This window comes from Dryobates pubescens, chromosome 5, assembly GCF_014839835.1.
Source record: "Dryobates pubescens isolate bDryPub1 chromosome 5, bDryPub1.pri, whole genome shotgun sequence".
Classification (NCBI taxonomy): Eukaryota; Metazoa; Chordata; class Aves; order Piciformes; family Picidae; genus Dryobates; species Dryobates pubescens.
In genome coordinates this window covers 14,732,852-14,754,761 of record NC_071616.1, presented here as the reverse complement: position 1 = coordinate 14,754,761, position 21,910 = coordinate 14,732,852, and the positions used below count along the sequence as shown (strand labels likewise).

General features: G+C 50.1%; 1 protein-coding gene across 2 annotated transcripts in view; it reads right to left on the bottom strand.

Moving 5' to 3' along the window:
- Nucleotides 1–396: 396 nt before the first annotated feature.
- The window catches only part of ATL1 (atlastin GTPase 1), a 40,758-nt gene continuing 19,244 nt past the window's right edge, over nucleotides 397–21,910 (bottom strand). The window contains exons 5-14 of one of the 2 annotated variants that reach the window (XM_054161640.1): nucleotides 21,840–21,890; nucleotides 19,952–20,008; nucleotides 14,337–14,429; nucleotides 12,874–13,012; nucleotides 9,975–10,102; nucleotides 9,293–9,349; nucleotides 7,795–7,866; nucleotides 6,043–6,474; nucleotides 3,961–3,975; nucleotides 397–1,280 (exon numbers count right to left, since the gene is read on the bottom strand). In XM_054161640.1, the coding sequence (XP_054017615.1) occupies nucleotides 1,170–1,280; nucleotides 3,961–3,975; nucleotides 6,043–6,474; nucleotides 7,795–7,866; nucleotides 9,293–9,349; nucleotides 9,975–10,102; nucleotides 12,874–13,012; nucleotides 14,337–14,429; nucleotides 19,952–20,008; nucleotides 21,840–21,890 (1,155 nt within the window). In that variant the 3' untranslated portion in view covers nucleotides 397–1,169. The remainder of the gene's footprint in view (nucleotides 1,281–3,960; nucleotides 3,976–6,042; nucleotides 6,475–7,794; nucleotides 7,867–9,292; nucleotides 9,350–9,974; nucleotides 10,103–12,873; nucleotides 13,013–14,336; nucleotides 14,430–19,951; nucleotides 20,009–21,839; nucleotides 21,891–21,910) is intronic. The other variant, XM_054161641.1, reaches the window with a different exon arrangement.

Here is a 21,910-nt window from a genome sequence, read left to right as displayed (position 1 = left end):
CATGCCCTTCTAAACACTAGAACATAGATCAAATGTTCTTATGACCAACCAAATCTTCTTCACCAAAAGGGTTCTCAGACACTGGAACAGGCTGCCCAAGGAGGTGGTGGAATCCCCATCCCTGGAGGTGCTTAAATGAGGCAGAGGTGTGGTGCTGAGCGACATGGTTTGGCACCAGACCTAGTAGAGTTAGATAATAGTTGAACTCCATGATCTCAAAGGGTCTTTTCAACCAAAATGTTTCTATGATTCAAAACACTTCACTGTGGTGATGGCGAATGTACTGTGAAGCCAAGAGTGGTTCTGAGTTTTGGATTCAGTGACCCAGGTGAGTGCAGCAAGGGGCTTGGGCCTGTGGTGAGGAGGATGTTCCTGCTACCCCCCCAAATAACCACTGACGACTACACCACCAGATCTGAAGGCCCAAAGGAAACCAAGAATGTACCAAACACAAGAAGGAGATGCTCTCAGTTCCTTGGTCAATAACTTCTTCCTTCTTTTAGGAACCAAACACAAACTTTAATCACTCTGACGCTATAAGAATAGAGCCGTGGGACACACCTTCTATGCTCTATAATGGATCTATATGTACAGAAATACAGTGAGACTTCTCCAGTACATGAACCAAATGATGCTTCCCACACGAGGTGGGTCACAAACCACAGCAGAAGTGCCCTTAACAGGTTTGGAGAAAGCAAGTTAATACATTTTTAATGATGCTTATGTCATTAAATAGTTAATTGAAGAAAAAAAATTGTTGGTTACATGTTATAACAACTCAGTCAAAGGTCTGGAAAATGAGTTGGGTTTTGAATAAGCAAAGGTCTGGAAGATTTTTTTAGTTGTGGTGTCATGTAATTAGTTGTAAATTTCTGCAGTGACCTCATAACTAATTGAGAAGGGGGAATAAGGCTTCGTAACTGAGCTGGGAAGGAGGCCATCACAAATTAAAAGCACTTTTGTCGTGGTGGCAGTGCCAATATGTACAAATCAACAACAGAAACCATGCTGAGGTCACCCCCTCAGGCACCGCCTGGGCACCGCCAGGCACGGGCTTTGTTCTTCCCTCTCTCGCTCGGGTGGCAGCAGCTTGTGATGGGAGACGAGGACCAGAGCGCTGAGCTGAGGAGGAGACGTCCACACCTCCTCCTCCATGCATCCCAGATCCCTTAGAGCTTCTTCCTGTCGGAGGTCTCGGCAGGCTCGGCTCTCTGTGCTGGGAAGGCGTGGTGGTACAAGTGCCGGTGGGTCGCAGCTGCGCTGTACAGTTTGTACAAAGCCTGGGGAGAGAGGGAGGGAGGGAAGCAGGTCACATCCCAGCCATGCTGCCTGCAACACCTCTCTGCTTTCAGGCTGCAGCAGCAGCTTCAAGCCAGTCACGCCTGGTTTGTTTTGAGCAGCAGCTCCTGGCTGCTGTCAAGTCTCCAGCAGGGAGAAGAATAGAGATCAGTAACACTTATTTTGCAAATGTCCCAGCTGTGGGAGGAGTGTCCCTGAGCTGTAATAAAGCAAGGGCTGTCTGGAGTCCAAGTAAGGGACTTGGGTTTGTTATCTCTTTGGGTTTTGTAGAATCACAGGATGGGTTGGGTGGGGTTGGGAGGAGTCTTTTGAGGTCATCTAGTCCAAACCCTCTGCAGTCAGCAGGGACAACTACAGCAGGTTGCTCAGAGCCCCAAATAACCTGAGCTGAAGTGGTTCCAGGGATGGGGCATCTGCCACCTCTCTGGGCAACCTGGGACAGTATCACCACCCTCAGTGTCAGAAATCTCTTCCTTCTCTCCAGTCTGAATCTCCCTCTTTAATTTAACCCCATTACCCCTTGTCCTATTACAACAGGCCCTGCTCAAAAGTCTGTCCCCAGCTTTCTGATCAGCCCCTTTAAGCAGTGAAAGGCCACCAGAAGGTCTGCCTGGAGTCTTCTCTTCCCCAAGCTGCACAACCCCACCATTGTTGTGTCTCTCCTGTGATGAGGGCTCCAGAGCTGGCCCCAGCATTGCAGGTGGGTCACAGCAAAGCAGAGCAGAAGGGCAGAATCCCATCCCATCCCTCCACCTCTTGCCCACACTGCTGGGGATCACCCCAGGACATGGCTGGCTCTGGGCTGCGAGCACACAGTGCTAACCCATGTCAAGCTTGTCATCCACTAACACCCCAAAGTCCTTCTCTTCAGGGCTGCTCTACCACAGTAGTTCAATTTCCACACCCTCAGCATTTTGGTTTCCACCAGAAGGTAGATAAACAGCACCACACAGAGGGCTTTGCTCTGCAGTGGGCACCTGGTTTATCAGGATCGTTTTTCAGCAGATGACTGCAGATTGTTTTCCTTCTCATTTTACCCACTTGTACCTGAGGTTGTATGAAAGAGTGTTTGGGTTTTGCATGTGTGTTTGGGAATTATTTGGGAATATAGTGGACTGGAGGAGGAAACTTCATGCAGATTCTCTTGTGTTTTGTCCTTGAAAATCATAGAATCACAGAATGGTTTGGGTTGGAATTGACCTTCAAGAGCATCTATTTCCAACCCCCCACCCCCGCCATAGGCAGAGACACCTCCCAGCAAACCAGGGTGCTCAAGGCCTCATCCAGCCTGGCCTTGAACACCTCCAGTGAGGGGGCCTCCACAACCTCCCTGTGCTGCAGCCTGTTCCAGTATCTCAGCACTGTCTCCAAACCCTACATAAGTGACCTTGCAGCATTCTGTGCTATTTTAGGATTATTTTTTTCATGCCAAACCAGACTCATAGCTCTCAGTTTTACTTCACAGCACTGGTCCAGGACTTCACCAGCAGCAAAGGCCATGTTCTGCCTCTTGCTCTTGCACAAGCCAAGGCAGAGCCCATGGACCCAGGGGTCACCAAAGCTTCTAGCTGTTCAGCTTTTGTGGCATAGTGAAAAACCAAAGTGGCCATGCTGGGCTGGCTGCTGGGGCAATGTTGCTTTTTCACTGCTTTTGGGGGTTTTTAGATGAGAGAGCTTCTCTGGCTTGCTTTTAAGAGGAACTCATCACTTAACTCCGTGACTGACACATATGAAGCTGTCAGGCTTTGGTGACACAATGAAAGATGGAGTTGTCTTTTGTCATAGGCTGATGTGGCACCTGGCTACAGTGCTGGGTTAAGGTACACAAGAGTAGTAAGAATGGTCTTTTTTGTTTAATTAGCTGCTGCTGAGACCTGCTGATGCTTGTCCACCCAGGTTTCCCTGCAGGGCTGCACTACCAGCTTCCCTTGGAGCTGTTTCCTCTCCCAAGCAGGGTGAGAGGGGCAGCAGAATGGTAGGGGTTGAAAGGAATTTCCAGAGATCCAGTACTGGGCATTCTGCCCCACTTAGAGGCTGGGGAGATAAAATGTGTCTCTGAGGCTCTGCCTTTGGCTTTCTCAATCCAGGATGGGCTGGGTTTGGCCTGAAACACACCCCCTGGCACTTCCAGCAGCACAGAGAAGCCTGGCCAAGGCTGTTGGCTGCTGGGACAGAAGCCTTGTCTATGATGCCTGCAAGGTTAAAGGTTGGGCTCAATAATCTTAAAGGTCTTTTCCACCCTAAATGATTCCATAATTCCATGACACCTCCACCTCTGGTGCTACAAAACAAGCTGCTGCTTCAGCTGGACCTTTCAACACAGCAGGCATATCCCCAAACAGAACTGAAGGGAGAAAGATGAAAAATCCCAGTTTAACAAACACCCTCCCCAGCCAAATCTCTCCCCTACTTGGCTTCCAGCACCTCCTGGAGCACTGTGCCCACCTTTAACCCCTTTCTCCCAGGATCACAGGGATCAACCGGAGCCCAGCTGCTGGTCTGTGTCCTGGTGCAGGGCCAGGCTGCTGCAGAATCCCTAGCAGCCCCATGTCCTCTGCAAGCCCAAAGGTGGCTGAAACATGCATCTAGGCCTGAGATGCTTTTCCCCAGGAGGCCAAAGGGGCTGCGTGCCATCGCATGCAGAGAAGAAGAGACACTTACCTCATTTGTGCTTCCCTGGGGAGAGGCATTGAGGAGAAAAAGGGAGAAAGAAAGAAAAAAGCATCTCTGTGTATCAGGCACATCCATGGGAGCACATAGGGCTCACACTGCTGGCCACAGCTACTTGGTGCCACCACGTTCCATGGGGGGCTTGCTCTGCAAGGATGCCCCTCTTGTCAGACACCTCATGGTTTGATCCAACCCTCCAGCAGCTGATCCCACCACCACGGGGCACTGAGAGCTCAGTGTTGGAACCCACCCAGGGCACTCAGACACCAGCCCTGTGTATCTCAGAGGGCAGAGTCATGCTGATGCCTGCAGCAGGGCTGCTGGGACACAGTCAGACTGGGCCAGTCCCTTGTGGGGAGACCTTTCCTCGCAGTTGGAATGCCATGCTTGCACAGCCCATGGGGGCCAGCCAGCAGCTGCAGGCACTTTAACCTCTTTATTATTCCCCAGCTGTGCGAGTTGCAAGTGGACAACATCTCTGGCTGTGTCCTGGTCTTGCTTAAACCACCCCCTACCTTGGTTCTGCAGAGGGATGGGCAAATGGGCTTAAACACTGCAGCATGGCCCCAGGGCACCTGGGAAGTGGCCCCAGGCAGGGTCCTGTGAGGTTCATGGTGGATGCCGAGGATGGGGCAGCCAGGATGAAATCATCTGGGACACAGGAAATGGGCTGCCTCTCAGAGGCATCATCCAAACCATTTTGAAGGCTTCCACCTTATTTTCATTGATTCATAGGTTCACAGGAACCTTCAGGGACACCTCCCACTAGACCAGGTTGCTCAAGGACCCATCCAACCTGACATCTCCAGGCAGAGGCATCCACGACCTCCCTGGGCAGCCTGTTCCAGTGCCTCACAGTGATTTTGAAGGCATGCACTTTATTTTGAAGGTTTTCACCTCATTTTAAAAGGCAGCTCAGTTGAGCAACACCAGTACCCAGCTCTGGAATGAAGGAACTGAGTAAGAAATGCTTCAATATTTCCTCCCAAAGGAGGATGTTTGGCTCTGGCTGCAGCTGTCTGCACATGCAGATATGCTCACTCTCCATCAAAACCTGGCTGCTGAATAAAAAGACAGGAAGAAGCAGGTAAAATTGTGGAGAACATCCTGTTCTGCCTTGAACACCACCAAAATAAGACCCACAGCTGCACTGGTGGCTTTTGAGGGCTGAGCAAACCGTGAGCTCTGCCATGGGAAGAGCAAGAGGCCAGCAAGGCTCTTTAGATGCTATTTGGACACATGGGCCTATGTTTGGGTGGGCTGCTCTCCTGGCTAGGTGAAGTGGATCAGCAGGAGCCTGCAGGGTCTGGGCTTCCCCAGGAGCTCTGGAAGCTCTGCAGTGGAGAGAGGAATGGGCTGTGAGATGACCCTGCTAGGGTGGATGAGTGCTGCCATGAGGGGAGAGTGGGCAAAGCAAAAGGGTGATGATTTCCTCAATCTGATCATTTTAAAGGTTCTTAGGGGTGTTCTGGGAGCCAAAGAAGACTTTCCAATGTTGCTTGGAGAAGAAACAAAACAAAGACACTGAGAAAGATCAGGTGAGACCAACTGGCCCAGAACAACTGTGGCAGAGCCTACCCAAACCTGCCTTGAACACCTTCAGGGAGGGGGCACACACAACCTCCCCGGGCAACCTGTTCCAGTGTCTCAGCCCAACGGGATCTCCCCAGCTGGAGCATCTAACAACCCCAAAACACAAACTCCATTTCAGAAGGGGAGGAAAAGCCCTAAGAAACTCAAGGCTTAAGAACTTGGTGGGTTTGGGTTGAAAACCAAAGGTCTTTATCCTACCTGGACCCACAAGGCTGCAGCTACTTGGTCGACAACCCCGAACACAAAACCCATTTCAAAAAGGAGAGGGAAAGCTCCAAGAAACTCAGGGTGTAGGAACTTGGTGGGGGTGGTTGGGTCGGTTTGAAACCAAAAGCTCTTTATCCTACCTGGTCCCACAGGCTTGTGGCCACTTGGTCTACAACCCCAAACACAAAACCCACTTCAAAGGGGAGAAAAAGCCCCAAGAACCTCAGGAGTTAAGAACTTGTCAGGGTCGAAATCGAAAGCTCTTTATCCTACCTGGTCCCACAAGGCTGCGGCCACTTGGTCTATAACTGCGCCCAGTTCTCTGTACTCCCCAGAGTATCTGATATATGCCCAGGTACAGAGTGTGATAAGTGTCAAGCCCATGATCATGTTGCACAGACTGGCTATGATGTCCAAGCCAATGAAGCCTGTGACTCCAGCTATCACGTAAGTGATGAAGATGACCACGAAGAGGGTGGCGGGGGTGCGGGCGGCGTGGAAGATGTTCTTGCTGTCGTTGTGCTTGATGTACTGGATGTAGAGCTCATCGATCTCGCTCTCCAGCTGCTGCAGGTAGCGGCGGCTGAACTCCTCCCCGCCCATCTTCTTCACCCCGCGGAACAGCTTCACGGCCTCCTCCTTCAGCTCCACGTGCTTGGTCTGGAGGTCGCTCGGTGCAAGGAAGGGCTTGTCCCCGCCGCAGACCTGTGTGGAAAGCGCAGTCCATCGGTGTGGAAAGCTCAGCGCCCACAGCTCCTGTGCTCTGCTGGGCAGAACACTGGAATTGGGCCTCTGCTGGCTCCTGCTTGGCATGGACCACTAGATCCCGCAGGAATCGTGGGATGGCTAGGGTTGGAAGGGACCTTTGAGACCATCTACTCCAACCTGCCTGACGTGGGCAGGGGCACACAACTAGACCAGGTTGCTCAAGGCCTCATGCAACCTGCCCTTGAACAGCCCCAGGGAAGGGGCATCCACAACCTCCCTGGGCAGCCTATTTCAGAGTCCCACCACCCTCTTACTGAAGGACTTCTTGCTAAGATCTAGTCTGGACCTACTCTCCCTCAGCTCAAAACCGTTCCCCCTTGACTTATGAAAAGCGCCTCTTCAGCCTTCCTGTAGGCTCCCTTCAGGTACTGGAAGGCAGATACAAGGTCCCCCTGGAGTCATCCCTTCTCTAAGCTGCAGGAAGACCTCCACCACTGTGCTGTCCATGGACAGCTCTGCAGAAGCTGTGTCCCACAGCTCATCTGCTCAGTTCACCCACAGCTCAGGCAACACTGATGGCTGAGCTACACTGATGGCAGGACCCTGAATCCCAGCATTGTCCAGTGCTGGAAGCTCCACAGCATCTTCCTTCTGCTCCAGAGCATGAACACATTAGTTTGAAGGCCCAGAGTCATCCATAGGTGGTTTGGCCATAGAGCTCCACACCCCTTTCCTGTCAATGGGCAGCAATCTCCCATGTTGATGAGGAAAGTCAGGGTTTGGAAGTGCTGGAGATAGGCTGGGACCTGAGCTTCAACTTCAAACACCACGACCACCCCCTCAGCAGAACTGAGAGGACAGGGCATGGGTGAAGCCCAGTGCTAATCCCCTAATGAGCACCAGCCACAGCCCAGGGTGCAGGCCATGCAATGCTGCCACCCCACGACACCCCATTTTTGGGTTGCATCTGCCCATGCTAGGGAACACTGGGAAGAAGAGGCAAGTTCAGCAGAGGCCACATAGTCTGCAAAATGCTGCCATCATATGAAACAAATGACTATTTGTCAGTCACTACACCGTCCTGGCAGGATACTGTGCCCAGGCATTGCTCTTCAGCCTCCATGAAAGTCCTCTTTCCACCAGGAACATAGAAGAGACTCCCTCTTTGGGTTCCTGAGCATGGAGTACACTAACCAGTCCCGGCCAAGTGCAAGCAGGATGTTTTCTACCAGGAACCCAAGCAAGGAGGTCTCTCCCTGAGGAGAGAAAACCCAGGAGCCATGAGATCTGCAACACAATGTGCTCAGCACCACCTACCTCCTCCATTCTTTTGCTGTAGGTGTCTTTGGCAGTGGCAACTGCTGCTAAATTGTTGGCTTCTGCTGTGGCCTGCAAGAAGGGCAAAAGTTGAGCTCAGAAATACAGCTACTGCATTTGTAAACAGGGTCAGGACATGTTCCAAACCCCCACCATGGCACAGGGGTTGAAACAAGATGATCTTTAAGGCCCCTTCCAACCCAAACTGTTCTGTGATTCTGTGATGTGCATGGTGCATGCCTACAGAAGTAACCAGCTCCCTCGGCTTAGCTAAATGTCCTCTCCCTGGCTTCTGACCAACACCAAATAAGATCATCCTGTATTTACACATCTAGTCTCCTCAGCATCCCCAAGGCAAAAGCCTCCATGAAGAGAGGATTCCTGTCCTCCAAGCCAGAGCAATAAGAACTTTGGCTTGGGTTGTGGGAAACATCAAGAAAAGAGATAAAAGGCTCAGCCATGTGTAAACAGCTCCAGCTGCAGCCTCCTGCAGAGTAGAGCTACAGCCCAGCAGCCACTGCCCACATGTGGGGGCTGTGTCACCTCCCTGTGCGGCCCCACCACAGCCAGACCCTGCTGCAGCCCTTCCACAGCCAAAGGCAATGGTGTTCACATGCCAGGGAACACTTTCAGCTCAGCTGTGTGCAGGGAGAGAGTCACCACTGAGCAGCTGAGGTGCACCAGTGGTGCTCCCTCAGTTGCTACAGCAGACTCAGGGCTGCCAAACAGAATCACAGAATTGTTTGGGTTGGGAAAGACCCTTAAGACCATCAAGTCCAACCATTATTTACCTTTACCAAGGCTGGTGATAAACCATATCCCTCTGCAGCTTTTGAACACCTTGAGGCATGGGGATTCAACCACCTCCCTGAGCAGCCTGTTCCAGTGTTTGAGATCCCTTTCAATTAAGAAGTTTCTTCTAATGTCCAACCTAAACTTCCCATGGTGACACTTGAGGCCATTTCCTCTCATCCTATCATGTTACTGGGGAGGAGAGACCAACCTCCACCTGCCTGCAACCTCCTTTCAGGGAGTTGTAGAGAGCAGTAAGGTCTCCCCCTCAGCCTCTTCTCCAGGCTGAACAACCCCAGTTCCCTCAGCTGCTCCTCACCAGACCTGTTCTCCAGACCATTCACCAGCTTCACTGCCCTTCTCAGTGTCCTTGTTGGAGTGAGGAGCTCAAAAGTGAACCCAGTATTCCAGGTGTGGCCTCACCAGTGCTGAGTATAGGAGGACAATCTCTGCCCTGGCCCTGCTGGTCACACCATTGCTGTTCTGAGCCAGGATGTTGTTTGGCCTTCTTGGCCACACGCTGGCTCATCTTCAGCAACCACCACCCCAAGATCCAGAAGGGTTGTTTCTTGGGTTGTTACACTACGGACTAGATATGCAATCTCAGAAGACCAAACATGCTGCACTAACTGGACCCCTCAGACAGTTCATTGAAAATCAATGGCAATTACAGCACATGAATGCCCACCAGCTCACCCTCACATACCTGCAGCATCGACTTTGGGTGTGGCAGCTCTTCCCCTTGGTAGATCTTTATGTATGCCTGCAAAACAGAGCATGAGGAATGCGATCGCACCCAGTGCGGCACACAACACACAAACAGCCCCTCCCAGCTCCAGGCTCAGCTTTAACAGGATGCTAAAAGCACAGAAGAGAAGGATGCTCCTGGCACAAGATGGCTTCAGTGTCAAAAACTGCTCCAGAACATGGCTTGAGGTTGACTCCTTGGGTGGCTTGGGTCGGTCACCAAAGGCTCTCACTCCACCACTTGCACTAAGTATCCCTACCCTCAGCTTTGCACCTACCTTTGTGAAGGAGAAGGAGCCAGAGTCAGGTAGCCCTGGAGAGTAGGTGGTGAGACTTACTCACTGATGTCTCACATGAAAATGTCCCAGTTGTCATGACAACAAAAGAAGCTTTTTCCAAAAGCAATGGGAATATGGCCCTCAGCCTACCCCCTCCTGATCCTCACTTCTCCAGGGAGGGGGGGGACAGCCCTGCCCACTTCTTGTGCTTACTGCACAGCCAGATACACGATGCGAGGTACAGCCATGGGAGCCAGGACTCTTAGCTAGACCAAGAGCATCCCCTCCACTGCTCTGCAGTGGAGCAGCAGAAGTGCAATGTGCCACAGATTAATGAACCAAATCTCTTAAATGAGCCAATACCTTAAAATACTCCACAAGGCCTCGACATGTGATGTGGTTTCCATTGATCTCCTTCACATCCAGGCTCTCAGGACTAAGAAGCCAAGGAATCAAAACCTTCAAGTTCTTGATGAACTCATCGTCTATTTCTGGAAACAAAACCCAAGGACATCAGCAGCAGCCCAAGGTCTGAGACATACTTCAGGTGAAATGAGAGCAGGAGACTCGAGCCAGGATACAAACTCCACCCCCCTGTGATGTGGACACTCAGAGATGATCGTGGCCCCAAGTTCTTACTTGACCCACAGACAAAGTATTTAGCTGCCCATAAATCCCCAAACTGGCTTCAAAAATCCTTGCCCAAACAGAAATGCATGGGAAGAAAGCCAGAGAGCATCACCTTCATGCTCAGACAAACACTTTTGGCAAATCATGACCTTCAGGACAGGGCACAGACACTTTCTGTGCCTTCCCTTTGCTCTGCTCCATGGCATCCATAGTGGAAATCTTCTGCCAGGGCTTAGGCTCTCCTGCTCTCATCTCTTGTACCAGTAGGTGAGCTCTTCTGTCCCAAGTTCTTGGTCCTCTATGAATCCACGTGTGAAAATCTCATTGCAAAGCATTTTAAAGCTTTTGCAGGCACTTGTACAGGTACACAAAGGACTCCTGTGAGTGACCTGAGGGGAGACCTTGCTTTCTACAGCTACAGGAGAGCAGATTGGAAGAAGACAGGGGTTGGTCTCTTCTCCCAAAGAACAAATCACAGGACATGGCCTCAAGCTGTGTCAGAGGAGGTTTAGGTTAGATATTAGGAAAAATTTCTTCTCCAGAAGGGTTGTCAAGGCCTGGAACAGTCTGCCCAAGTCAGTGGTGGAGTCTCCATTCCTGGAGGGATTTCAAAGCTGTGTAGATGTGGTGCTGAGGGCCATGGTTTAGTGGTGAACCTGGCAGTGCTGGGTTAATGGTTGGACTTGATGATCTTAAAGGTCTCTTCCAGCCAAAACAATTCTGTGATTCCACAGGGGTATGTATACATTACACCATCAGACACCAGTAATAAGGGCAATCTCTGCTCCTACCAGCCTGTCCCCTTTGCCAAAGCACAGAGGTGGCACAGGGCATTGCTTTAGGCCTCCATGGGTTGCTTGTGTTACAGTATCACAGTATAACCAAGGTTGGAAGAGACCCCAAGGATCATCAAGTCCAACCTGTCCCAACAGACCCCACAACTAGACCATGGCACCAAGTGCCATGTCCAATCTCCCCTTGAACACCTCCAGGGACGGTGACTCCACCACCTCCCTGGGGAGCCCATTCCAAGGACGAATGACTCGCTCGGTGAAGAACTTTTTCCTCACCTCGAGTCTAAACCTCCCCTGGCACAGCTTGAGACTGTGTCCCCTTGTTCTGGTGCTGGTTGCCTGGGAGAAGAGACCAACCCCTTCCTGTCTACAACCACCTTTCAGGTAGTTGTAGAGGGCAACCTCTACAACTTGCTTCAACAGAGGCAGACTTGTCTCCTAGCACTCATTCTTATGACTTCATGGTGTCTGACATCCATTTATTGCCCCTTAAACTAAACTGTACAAAGGTGGAGACAGAAAAAAACCCAATGCAACAGCCAGGCACCTGGAAGCTAAGGAGAGGGGAAAGGTGTCATAGAATCACTGAATGCTTTGGGTTGGAAGGGACCTTAATGACCATCTAGTTCCAAGCCCCCTGCCATGGGCAGGGATACCTCCTACTAGACCAGGTTGCTCAAGGCCCCATCCAACCTGTCTTTGAACAGGTTAGAGACACATTTCTTCCCTATATGTCTTCCCCCAGAGCATAACAACCTGCATTCAGCTCTGAGGGAACAAGAAAAGTAGTGTCAAGAAGCCTTGGCGACAACTCCCGTGCCAGTCCTGCACACGCCGCTTGTTCACTATGACTGAAATGAAGGGGGGGAACCAACAGGGCTCAGTTTCCACCCTTCTGCCTCATTGTCCTGCTTGCTGCTTAGCATGGGGTTTGCCAGAAGAACAAGTCTGATCACCAGCCAGGAAAAACCAGGGAAAAAGTCTACTGACTTATTTTAAGTGACTAATGGGTCACTTTCGCTGCTGCTAAGCTTGAGCGGTGATGTTGGTAAGCAGCTGGTTCACAACTACAATAACCCACAGCATGTGGCTCCTTTCAGGGTGGAGAATCTCATCAGGCTTTTTTTCCTTCCTCTTGTTGTTTTTTCTTTAACCTCTTGAACTAAATCTGCCCTGCAGGGAAACCACTGATCAGATAAAGCAGCAGGAAGATTAAATATTCCTTGGAAAGCCTTTCAAGTGAAACAAAGATCCCTTGAGAGCAGGTGTAAAGGGCCTTCCACCCTCCACAAGCACCAGCCTGCTCTGCAGCACCCAATGTGCACTGGGTTGCATCTGTGTTGAAATCCAAGGCACAGCAATTAATTGCAGGCTTAACCCCACATCTATGAACTTCCTATCTCAGCTGGGCCCTTCCCTGGTTGCCTCTCAGCCATCTGCCCTCACACTGATTATTGCCAGGAACTCCAAGACCTTCTTTGGCCTCCCACACCTTTTAGGCCTCCACTTCTGTTCTAAGTTAAAAGCATCTGACAATGAACTTGGTCTAGTCACAGATGTCCCTGCTGACTGCAGGGTAGTTGGACTAGATGGGCTTTAAAGGTCCTTTCCAACTCAAACCATTCCATAATTCTGTGGTTCTGTGGCTCTATCAACAGGCAGCTGCTGGACTCAGAAGAATGAGCTGAACATGTGCACATGGTTGGGAGGAGAATCCAACTCCTCTCCCATGAAGTTTTTCATGGAACACAACTTCTAGAGGTTTCAGGAACCAGCGGGACAGTCTGCCAGGGCTTCTAAGGCATGCACTTAAAAACCAGACCCCTTTGCCTTCATACCTTTCAGCTTTCCATCAAAATTAGGGTTGGTGGCAACTTTGAGGCCCGGGTGAGGCAAGAGGAAGCAGGAGATCTTGGTGAAGCAGGAATGGATGTGCTTTCTGACGTTCTGCAGCTCTTCATGCTGATTTCCTGAGACCTGCAAGAGACCAGTTTGGGGTCAGGGGTTTCCATTCTGATGGGCACATGGTTAATAGAAGCAGGAGCCCAGGGAACTCCATGCTATGGCTGCTTACAGCTTAAAGCAAGACAGGAGGACAACCCACAGGGGTCTGCTGCATGAGGGCAAAGACAAGGCTCTGCCAGCAGCCCAGGCACTTGCACATCTGACCACACACCCTGGGGCATGTTATTATCTTTTGGAAAATGTGCATGTATGACTGGAATACAAAAACATCTGGGATTTCCCACTAGGGCCTTTCTTGTCTCACATTTAATGAGGTCTCTCCACTACCAAATCATCCATGCATTTCCTGATTAATCCCAGAGCCCATCAGTTTTACTGTACAACCACCTATTACTAAAACATCATTCCTGGTCTCTAAGGAATCTGCTGACTCTCATCTGTGATGCCTCTCTCAGCTGGTATCAGCAGGAGAGCCCCAGAGAACACCACTGCTGCCAGTGCTCTGCACCCTAACCCCTGCTTCCTGCCTAGGATTGTGCCCAGAATGTGCCCCAGTGGCAAAAAAGGCCACTGGTCTCCTAAGGGGCATTAAGAAGAGTGTGGCCAGCAGGTCAAGAGAGGTTCTTGTCCCTCTCTACTCTGCCCTAGTCAGGTCATATCTGGAGTATTGGGTCCAGTTCTGGGCTCCCCAGTTCAAGAGAGACAGGGAATTACCAGAGAGAGTCCAGTGGAGGCTACAAAGATGCTGAGGGGGCCTGGAGCATCTCTGTGAGGAGGAAAGGCTGAGAGACCTGGGGGTGTTGAGCCTGGAGAAGAGCAACCTGAGAGGGGATCTGATCAATGCTCAGCAAGAGCTAAAGGTGGGGGGCAAGAGACAGGACAAGGGGCAACAGGCACAAACTGGAACCCAGGATGTTCCCTCTGAACAGGAGGAGAAACATTTTTTGCTGTGAGGGTGCTGGAGCCCTGAACAGGTTTCCCAGAGAGGTTGTGGAGTCTCTTTCTATGATAAGATTCCAAACCTGCCTGGACATCGTGATCTTGGGAAACCTGTGGTGGGTGACTCTGCTTTAGCAGGGGAATTGGACTGGAGGATCTCCAGAGGTCCCTTCCAACCCCCACCAGTCTGGCATTCTGTGGTTATGCTCCTCAGAACCAGCTGTCCCCTAGACAAAGGTCTCACCCTCATACTCTGTGAAGCCTCTATCTATGCAGGTGATGGCAGTGCACCATCCTTGAATCACAAGCAAGATCTGTCTCTTCACTGTCCATCCCCCATGAGTGTACCCCAGGCTACCACTGCTCATGGAGTGAAGCCAGGGCAGAGAGAACACACCTTGAGCCGCTTCTCCAGAAACTTGGCACCACCATCAGATCCGTAGGAAAATTCGTAGGGGAAGCTCCAGTCACGAACAAGGAATATAAGGGACTAGAAAAGAGAGAGAGAAACACAGTGAGGTCAGTGCCACACAGCACCCACAGAGTCAACATTACCAGCTGCTCCAGAGACAGCTTGAAGAAACTCATCCTTCAAGGGCTCTGCTGTTAACTGTGGACTGGCTGCATGAAATGCTCAACTCTGCTGTGTATTACCAAAAGGGGGTTCACAAGGATTGCAGGGCCCCCCTCCCTGCACCCACACTTCCACTAGACTAGAGGGCTACAGGAGAGCTGGGGAGGGACTTCTCACAACGGCATGTAGTGATAGGGTGAGAGGGAATGGATTGAAGCGGTAGGAAGGCACACTTAGACTGGAGATTAGGAAGAAACTCTTTACAGTGAGGGTGATGAGACACTGGAACAAGTTGCCCAGGGAGGTTGCAGATACTCCCTCCCCATAGGTGTTCAAGGCCAGTGTGGATGAGGCCTTGAGCAACCTGGGATAGTGGAAGATGTCCATGGCAGGGGGGGTTGGAACTAGATGATCTTAAAGGCTCCTTCCAAACCCAAACCATTCTATGATTCATGTCATGACAAGACCTGGCCATGAGTCTGCCCAGCTCCAGCAGCATCTCATACATTTACTGGTGGAAAAACCTCCCTGTGCAAGGCCACCCCACCATGGTGCTGAGACCACACAGACTCACTGCTGGCTGTGTCCTACAAAGGTAGAAGGTGGAACAAACACCAGATTGGGCAGCAGTTTGATTCCCTATCTTGGAGAATTATGGAATCACAGAATCATGGGATCATTTAGGTTGGAAAAGACCTTCAAGATCATCAAGTCCAACCATTAATGCTACTTTACCAAGTCCACCACTAAGTCTATATAAAGTATACGTTTTATCCATATGGAAGTTCCCAGGAGGTGCATTTGCTGAGCAGGACAAGTTCTGCCCCTGAACATAAAGTCTGCAAACATCACAAAGCTGAGTGTGCAAAGCTATGGTAGATAAACTCATGGAATCAGTTTGGTTGGAAAGGACCTTTCAGATCATTGAGTCCAACCATTAACCCAGCACTGCCAGCTCACCACTAAACCACATCCCTCAGCACCTCATCTACTAGCACTGACCATTTAAACTGCAACACAAGGAAGAGACTTTTTGTTAAGCAGGACAAAAGCTCCCTAATTCCAGCCACATTTAGCTCAATCCTATGGGAATTTTACAGGCTCATTTTTTCAGCCTTTTTCACTGGGCAGCCTTCCAGGCAGACTTTTAATGAGAAGCAGATGCAGGATAATGAAGGTGAATAAGAAATCACTGTCTTTTGTAATCTGTATTGAGGCATTCAAAGCTCCCATGCAATAAGTAAATAAATACCAAGACGGTCAACTTGGAGCCTTTAAAAGAAAAAAACCACAATGTCTTCAGAAGAAATCCTGTCTCCAGGGTCTCATCTGTGCAAGGGATCTGCCTCCTGGGTAACAAATGCATGATTTGGAGGGGAAAGCCTGAATGCTGAAGCTCAGGAGGGGCTGGCAGTAGTGTCAAGGTTCCTCTCCTCCACATCAATAAGCAGGTCAGCAAGTGGAATCCATTTCATTGGAATTTCCCTACAAATTGGCTCTGTTTAGAATAAAGATTTAGTGGTGGGAGGAAAAATATTTCCCCTCTATTTCTTGTCCATAAAACATCAGGAAAGGTTAAAGGAAGAGAAGGAACAATTTGTTGGCATGTCCAAACTGCACGATAAGCCACAAGAACTGCACCCAGTTAGCTGCTTCAGGACATGCTGTTCTTGCTACATCCCTGAGATGCTTAGGAGACATGCCTGTGTTTAGGACTTTTCCACAAACACATGATGACTCTGGAATGATTTTCTTGTTTCTTATGCAAAGTTGCTCTGGATGAGGCCTCGAAGCCACCCTCAGCTCCTCCAACCTTTGTGCCTTTGTGGAGGCTTTTACAGCCAGGCTGTGGGGAGGGCTTAAGGGGCAGCACAGGAGGTCATGCTTCAGTGCAAGTGTGAGGACACAGCATGGAAAGCAATGAAGGGAAATGTTAACTTTCCACCACCAGGCACTACTTTCCTTCCAGCAGGGTCAATGCAAGTGCCTCACTATCGACACTTTCTGTGCTCTCCCTGCTTGGCAGCAAATTCCTGCAGAAGCTGTTTTCCAAAGCCTCCCTTACAGATTCACAGAATCTTGCAACCACAGAATCATTTTGGTTGGAAAAGACCTTTAAGATCATCCAGTCCAACCATTATCTAACTCTACCAAGTTTGGGGCAAACCCATTCCCTCAGCACCACATCTGTGCAGCTTTTAAACAGCTCCAGGGATGGAGATTCAACCACCTCCCTGGGCAGCCTGTTCCAGTGTTTGAGAACCTCTTCATTGAAGAAGTTTCAGCTAATGTCCAACCTAAAGCTCCCCTGGTGCAACTTGAGGCCATTTCAAGTTCAAGAGGTACAGCTTGTTTGACTTACAGGCCTGCAAGCTCAAGAACTCAGGCTGCAGACTCTCTTCTGCCCTGAGAACAGTATAAAGCCTGCAGCTACCAGAGAAGGCCCTGCACCTCTCCTGAGCTGTCACATTGCCCCTACATTAAGAGCATGCTCCTAATTCTGGTCTGATTTGCCCAGTCTCAGCTGCAGACACTGAGCTGAGAACTGTCTTGTCCTCCAGGAAAAATAGTTTATTTACGATCACCCTTCTCCTGCTTCCCAGCCAAAACCATGGCACATGGAACTGTTAGAGCAGGTCAAAAGGAGGGCCAGGAAGATGGTCTGTGGGTTGGAACATCTCTCCTATGAAAACAGGCTGAGAGAGTTGTGGTTGTCCAGCCTGGAGAAGAAAAGGCTCGGGGGAGATCTTACAGCAGCTTTTCAGTGGAGAGGGACTTTTTACAAAGGCATGGAGTGACAAGACAACAGGCAATGACTTCCTTCAAACTGGAAGAAGCTAGATTCAGATTAGACATTAGGAAAAAATTCTTCCCCATGAGGCTGGTGAGGCACTGGAACAGGTTCACCAGAGAAGTTGTGGAGGCTCCAAGCTAGGCTGGATGTGGCCCTGAGCAAGCCTAGTGGGAGGTGACCCTGCCCATGACAGGGGGGTTGGAACTCGATCTTTAAGGTCCCTTCCAAGCCAAATCATTCTGTGATTTTTGATAACACTTGGTCACTGTACACTGCACTGGTTAGGCCACACCTTGAGTCCTGTGTCCAGGTCTGGGCCCCTCAGTTTAGGAAAGATGTTGACTTGCTGGAATGAGTCCAGAGAAGGGCAACAAAGTTGGTGAGGGATTTGGAGCACAAGCCCTGTGAGGAGAGACTGAGGGAGCTGGGGTTGCTTAGCCTGGAGAGGAGGAGACTCAGGGGTGACCTTATTGCTCTCTACAACTACCTGAAGGGAGGTTGTAGACAGACGGATGTTGGTCTCTTCTCCCAGGCAGCCAGCACCAGAAGAAGAGGACACAGTCTCAGGCAGAGCCAGGGGAGGTTAAGGCTGGATGTTAGGAGGCAGTTCTCCACAGAAAGAGTGATTGGCCATTGGAATGGGCTGCCCGGGGAGGTGGTGGAGTCACCATCACTGGAGGTGTTCAGGAGGAGACTTGATGGGGTGCTTGGTGCCATGGGTTAGTTGTTTAGGTGGTGTTGGATTGGTTGATGGGTTGGACTTGATGATCCTGAAGGTCTCTTCCAACCTGGTTTATTCTATTCTACTCTATTCTATTACACATTTGCAGGAACAAGCTCACTTTATGATGTGAACAGGAGACCCCTGTTACTCACCTGACCACATCACCACTGATCCCTCCAACAAATTTCATCACCTCTGCAAGCTCATTTGGCGTTTTCCCCCAGATCATTAACAAAGACAACAGTGAACCAGAGGGAGCCTGGGGGGAGCCCCACGGAACCACTTCTGAAGGATGATGATTCCCTATGGAAATCAGCTGAGCCTGCTCTGTCATCTATCAGTTAATGAGGATTTAATCCATTTACAATGGTTTCAAACAGACAATTCTGACTTGCCGTGCTGTTCACTCGCTCTTAATCAGCATTGGAGGGAGATAAGGTTTCCAGAAGGGAATACATCATGATGATAGTCACTTTGATCATCCAAACTCATGGTCTTGTAAAAAATTGATAATGGGACCGTCTGAGAAGGCTTGCTGTCCACAAACCTTTGTGTGAATTGACAGCAATTCACAGAATCATAGAATGGTTTGGGTTGGAAGGGGCTTTAGAGGTCATCTAGTTCCAACACCCCTGCCATGGGCAGGGACACCTCTCACTCGACCAGGTTGCTCAAGGCCTCATCCAACCTGGCCTTGAACACCTCCAGGCAGGGGGCATCCACAACCTCCCAGGGTGTCTCACCACCCTCACTGGAAAGAATTTCTTCCTAATCTCCAGTCTAAATCTGCCCTTCTCCAGCTTCAGTCCATTCTCTCTTGTCCTATTACTACAAGCCCTTGTAAAATGTCCCTCTCGAGCTTTTTTGTAGCCCCCTTCAGGCACTGGAAGGCTTCTCTAAGGTCTCCCCAGAGCCTTCTCTTCTCCAGGATGAACACTCTTTTGTAAAATCAGAGCCTATTATCAAGTCCTAATGACTTCAGCATCTGGGGAAGAACAACCCCATGGATCAGTAGGGGTTGGGAGCTGATCTGTTGGAGAGCAGCTCTGGGGAAAAGGACCTGTGGGGACGTCACAGCATTACTCCCTCCATCCCCTTTGGCCCTACTCTCTGGCTCAAAACTGCTCCCACAGATCCCTGAAATCTTCAAAACCAGCTTCTCTGCCTCCAAGTTGCACAGAATTCAATACAACCAAAACCAAAGCCATACAAACTCAATCTGTTAAAGAAGTGGAGTTTCAGTGAGCTACCACAGCTATGTCATGAGTACTTTCTGCCCCACTACCTTCTGCTTTGTCTCTTCACTCATATTTGCTCTCCTCCTAGAAGGAGCTGTCACAACCAACTATCCTCCCACCTTGGAGCTGCTCACAGCTCTGGTGTCCAGGGCAAGCTGGCATCTGCTCGACACTCTCCCTTTTCTGAAGCCAGATTTTCACAGGTTGGGAAGCAGCAGGGTGAACAGATGTCCCTTATTGGAAGTTAAAACCTCACTTAAACCAAGCCTTCCCACAGCTCTGTCACTCCTGAGAGCTCTGAGCTAATCCTTTCTTTTCACCAGGAGCAGGGATTCCCAGGGCAGGAGGGTTCAAACCTCTCAGAGCAAAAGCTGGGCAGAGTCCCTGGGTGACAAACCAGACAAACCCTGACTGCTTCCCAAGGCCAGCAGAACATCTGCAGAACAATCAGAATGGCAGAGGCTCCAAGAGGAAAGAAAGGGGCATGCTGGATATATTTGTAAGCCTCTTTGGGGCAAAGAAGCACAAAGCCTTTCCTTCCTGCAGCTGAGCCAGTCCCTAGGCATCTCCATCTCCTCCCATCCTGCAAACTGCAGTGACACCTCGTGGTGAAGCCAGCCGGCTCAGTGCCAAGCAATCTCCAGTAGAGGGGACATGCGCCGGGCAGGAGCCTTGGACTCACCTGGAAAGGCTTCAGGAATGTCTCCTCCATGGCCAGCCGGCCGTACTCGGTGAAAAGCTGGAAGGAGAAGAGAGCAACAGGACTGTTAGTTGTCAGTCTGCAGGGACACACGGACATCCGGGGGCGGTGGGAGCAAGGGACAGTTGCTGACTTGGGGCTAGCAGCACAATTTACAGAGCTGGAAGGGAAACTGGCTGGCTGTGTGCTTTCAGCTCACACCTGAGAGGCACAGGGAGCTGTGAGGGACAATCACCCTGTGAACCCTCACGTGAAAGATCTCAGCCTAGAATTTTTGGCTGCTAAATCAGTGGAAAATGGCTCAAATCAGCTGCTAGTCATTGTTTTCCTACCAACCAGAAACTTCATGTGCTGGGGGGCTGCAGGAGCTCTGCTGTCTTTAAACAGCCCAGAAGAAGCAAAAATGAATTCAGAAATAAGTATTTTTCCCTTCAAACCCCCACAGTGCAAAGACTGTAAGATCAGCCTACCAGCCAGATTTGAAGGCTCTCCAGCCTCTCTGGACTGTAATTCCTAACTGAAGGCACAATAATGTGTTTCACAGATGCCTAGAAATGGGTCAAACATGTGAAACAAGAATGGTTTGAAATCCAAAGTGAAAGATCAGAGCTGCACTGGGTAAGTTCAGTGTCACAAAGACATCATTGCTATAAATATTTACTGACTGAAATGACACAAAAGTCTTCAAATGATGATTTTTCCAGATAGACTTTTGCTTTTATATCCTTTTCCTTAAGCTCCTGGAAAAATCTACCTAATCAGTCAGTCAATCAATCAATCACCTAAAGAAGAGAAAGCTGAAGGTAATACCAGGAAGCAGGCAGGCCACCTGTGCCACAAAAAAAATCCCATTAGCTGCTTGTCTCCAACAGTAATTACCATTAGGGGTCATCTGTTTTGAGCCAGTACCAGATGTCAATATACAGGTTTATAAACCAGTTCCCAGGTTTTTTTGGGCTTCTCCTACATTAGTGGGATCCAGCTGGCAAAAATCCTGTCCAGAAATGTGAACAGTGCAGCTTCTACCTTCAGCTTCCCTGTCAGTTCAGTCAAACCAGTACTTTCACTGCCCTTATTCCTGGAGCAGTGGAAGGATGCTCACAGCAGTAGGAGGGCAGCCAACACATGGCTTACCACCCCGGATCCCTCCCTGTTACCGGTCACTTCAGCCCCTTGTGAAGCTCATTGCCTGTTTCCAGCCCCATGGGTCACTCCTGGTCTCTGTCAGGTCTCTGCCTGCTGAGGAACCTCAGTATAATCCTAGAGTTGCACTCACACAGACCAGCATGAGCTGTATCCAGACCTGTGATGGCTCACTGAGATGGTCTGTGATGGGTACTCTACACCTCCCTGTGTAGACTGATTTCCTCTAACCTTACCATTAAAAAGTCAAGTCAACCCTCTCTGGCTGCAGCACCACCCATGACAACTGGTCCTGTGCACTGTGGACCTAAGATAATGATGCACTCCACTTATCATCACCACCTCCCTTATCAATCATTTTTGTCTCCTGTCTTAACACCCTTGGTTCTTTCAGCCTCTCCAAGCCCTCCAGCCACCTGCTGCAGCACAAAGCACAGCCATGAGCCATTTTCAGCTCCACAGCTTCAAGAAAGACCAGTGGCCCCGGGGCAGGCCCTCCTTCCAAATGTCCCACTGACTGCCCTGACAGAGATCCCAGGCACCCAGGAGCCACACTATGAGGCAAGACAGATTTCACCCCAAGTGACAGCACCTCCCTGCCCATGAAGCAAAACGGGGGCTGGGAAACTGCAAACCATTTTGTGGCTATGAATGAGGAAGTCCAGAGCAATGGAGTCTACAATTGTGTAAAGCAATCCAGGCAAAGCAGCAGGGGCAAGGGTCTTACCTGTAAGTGCTGCAGGTCATCCTCCTGCACATTCTGGGACAAGTTGTAAACCTGCATTTAAAAAGAAAAAC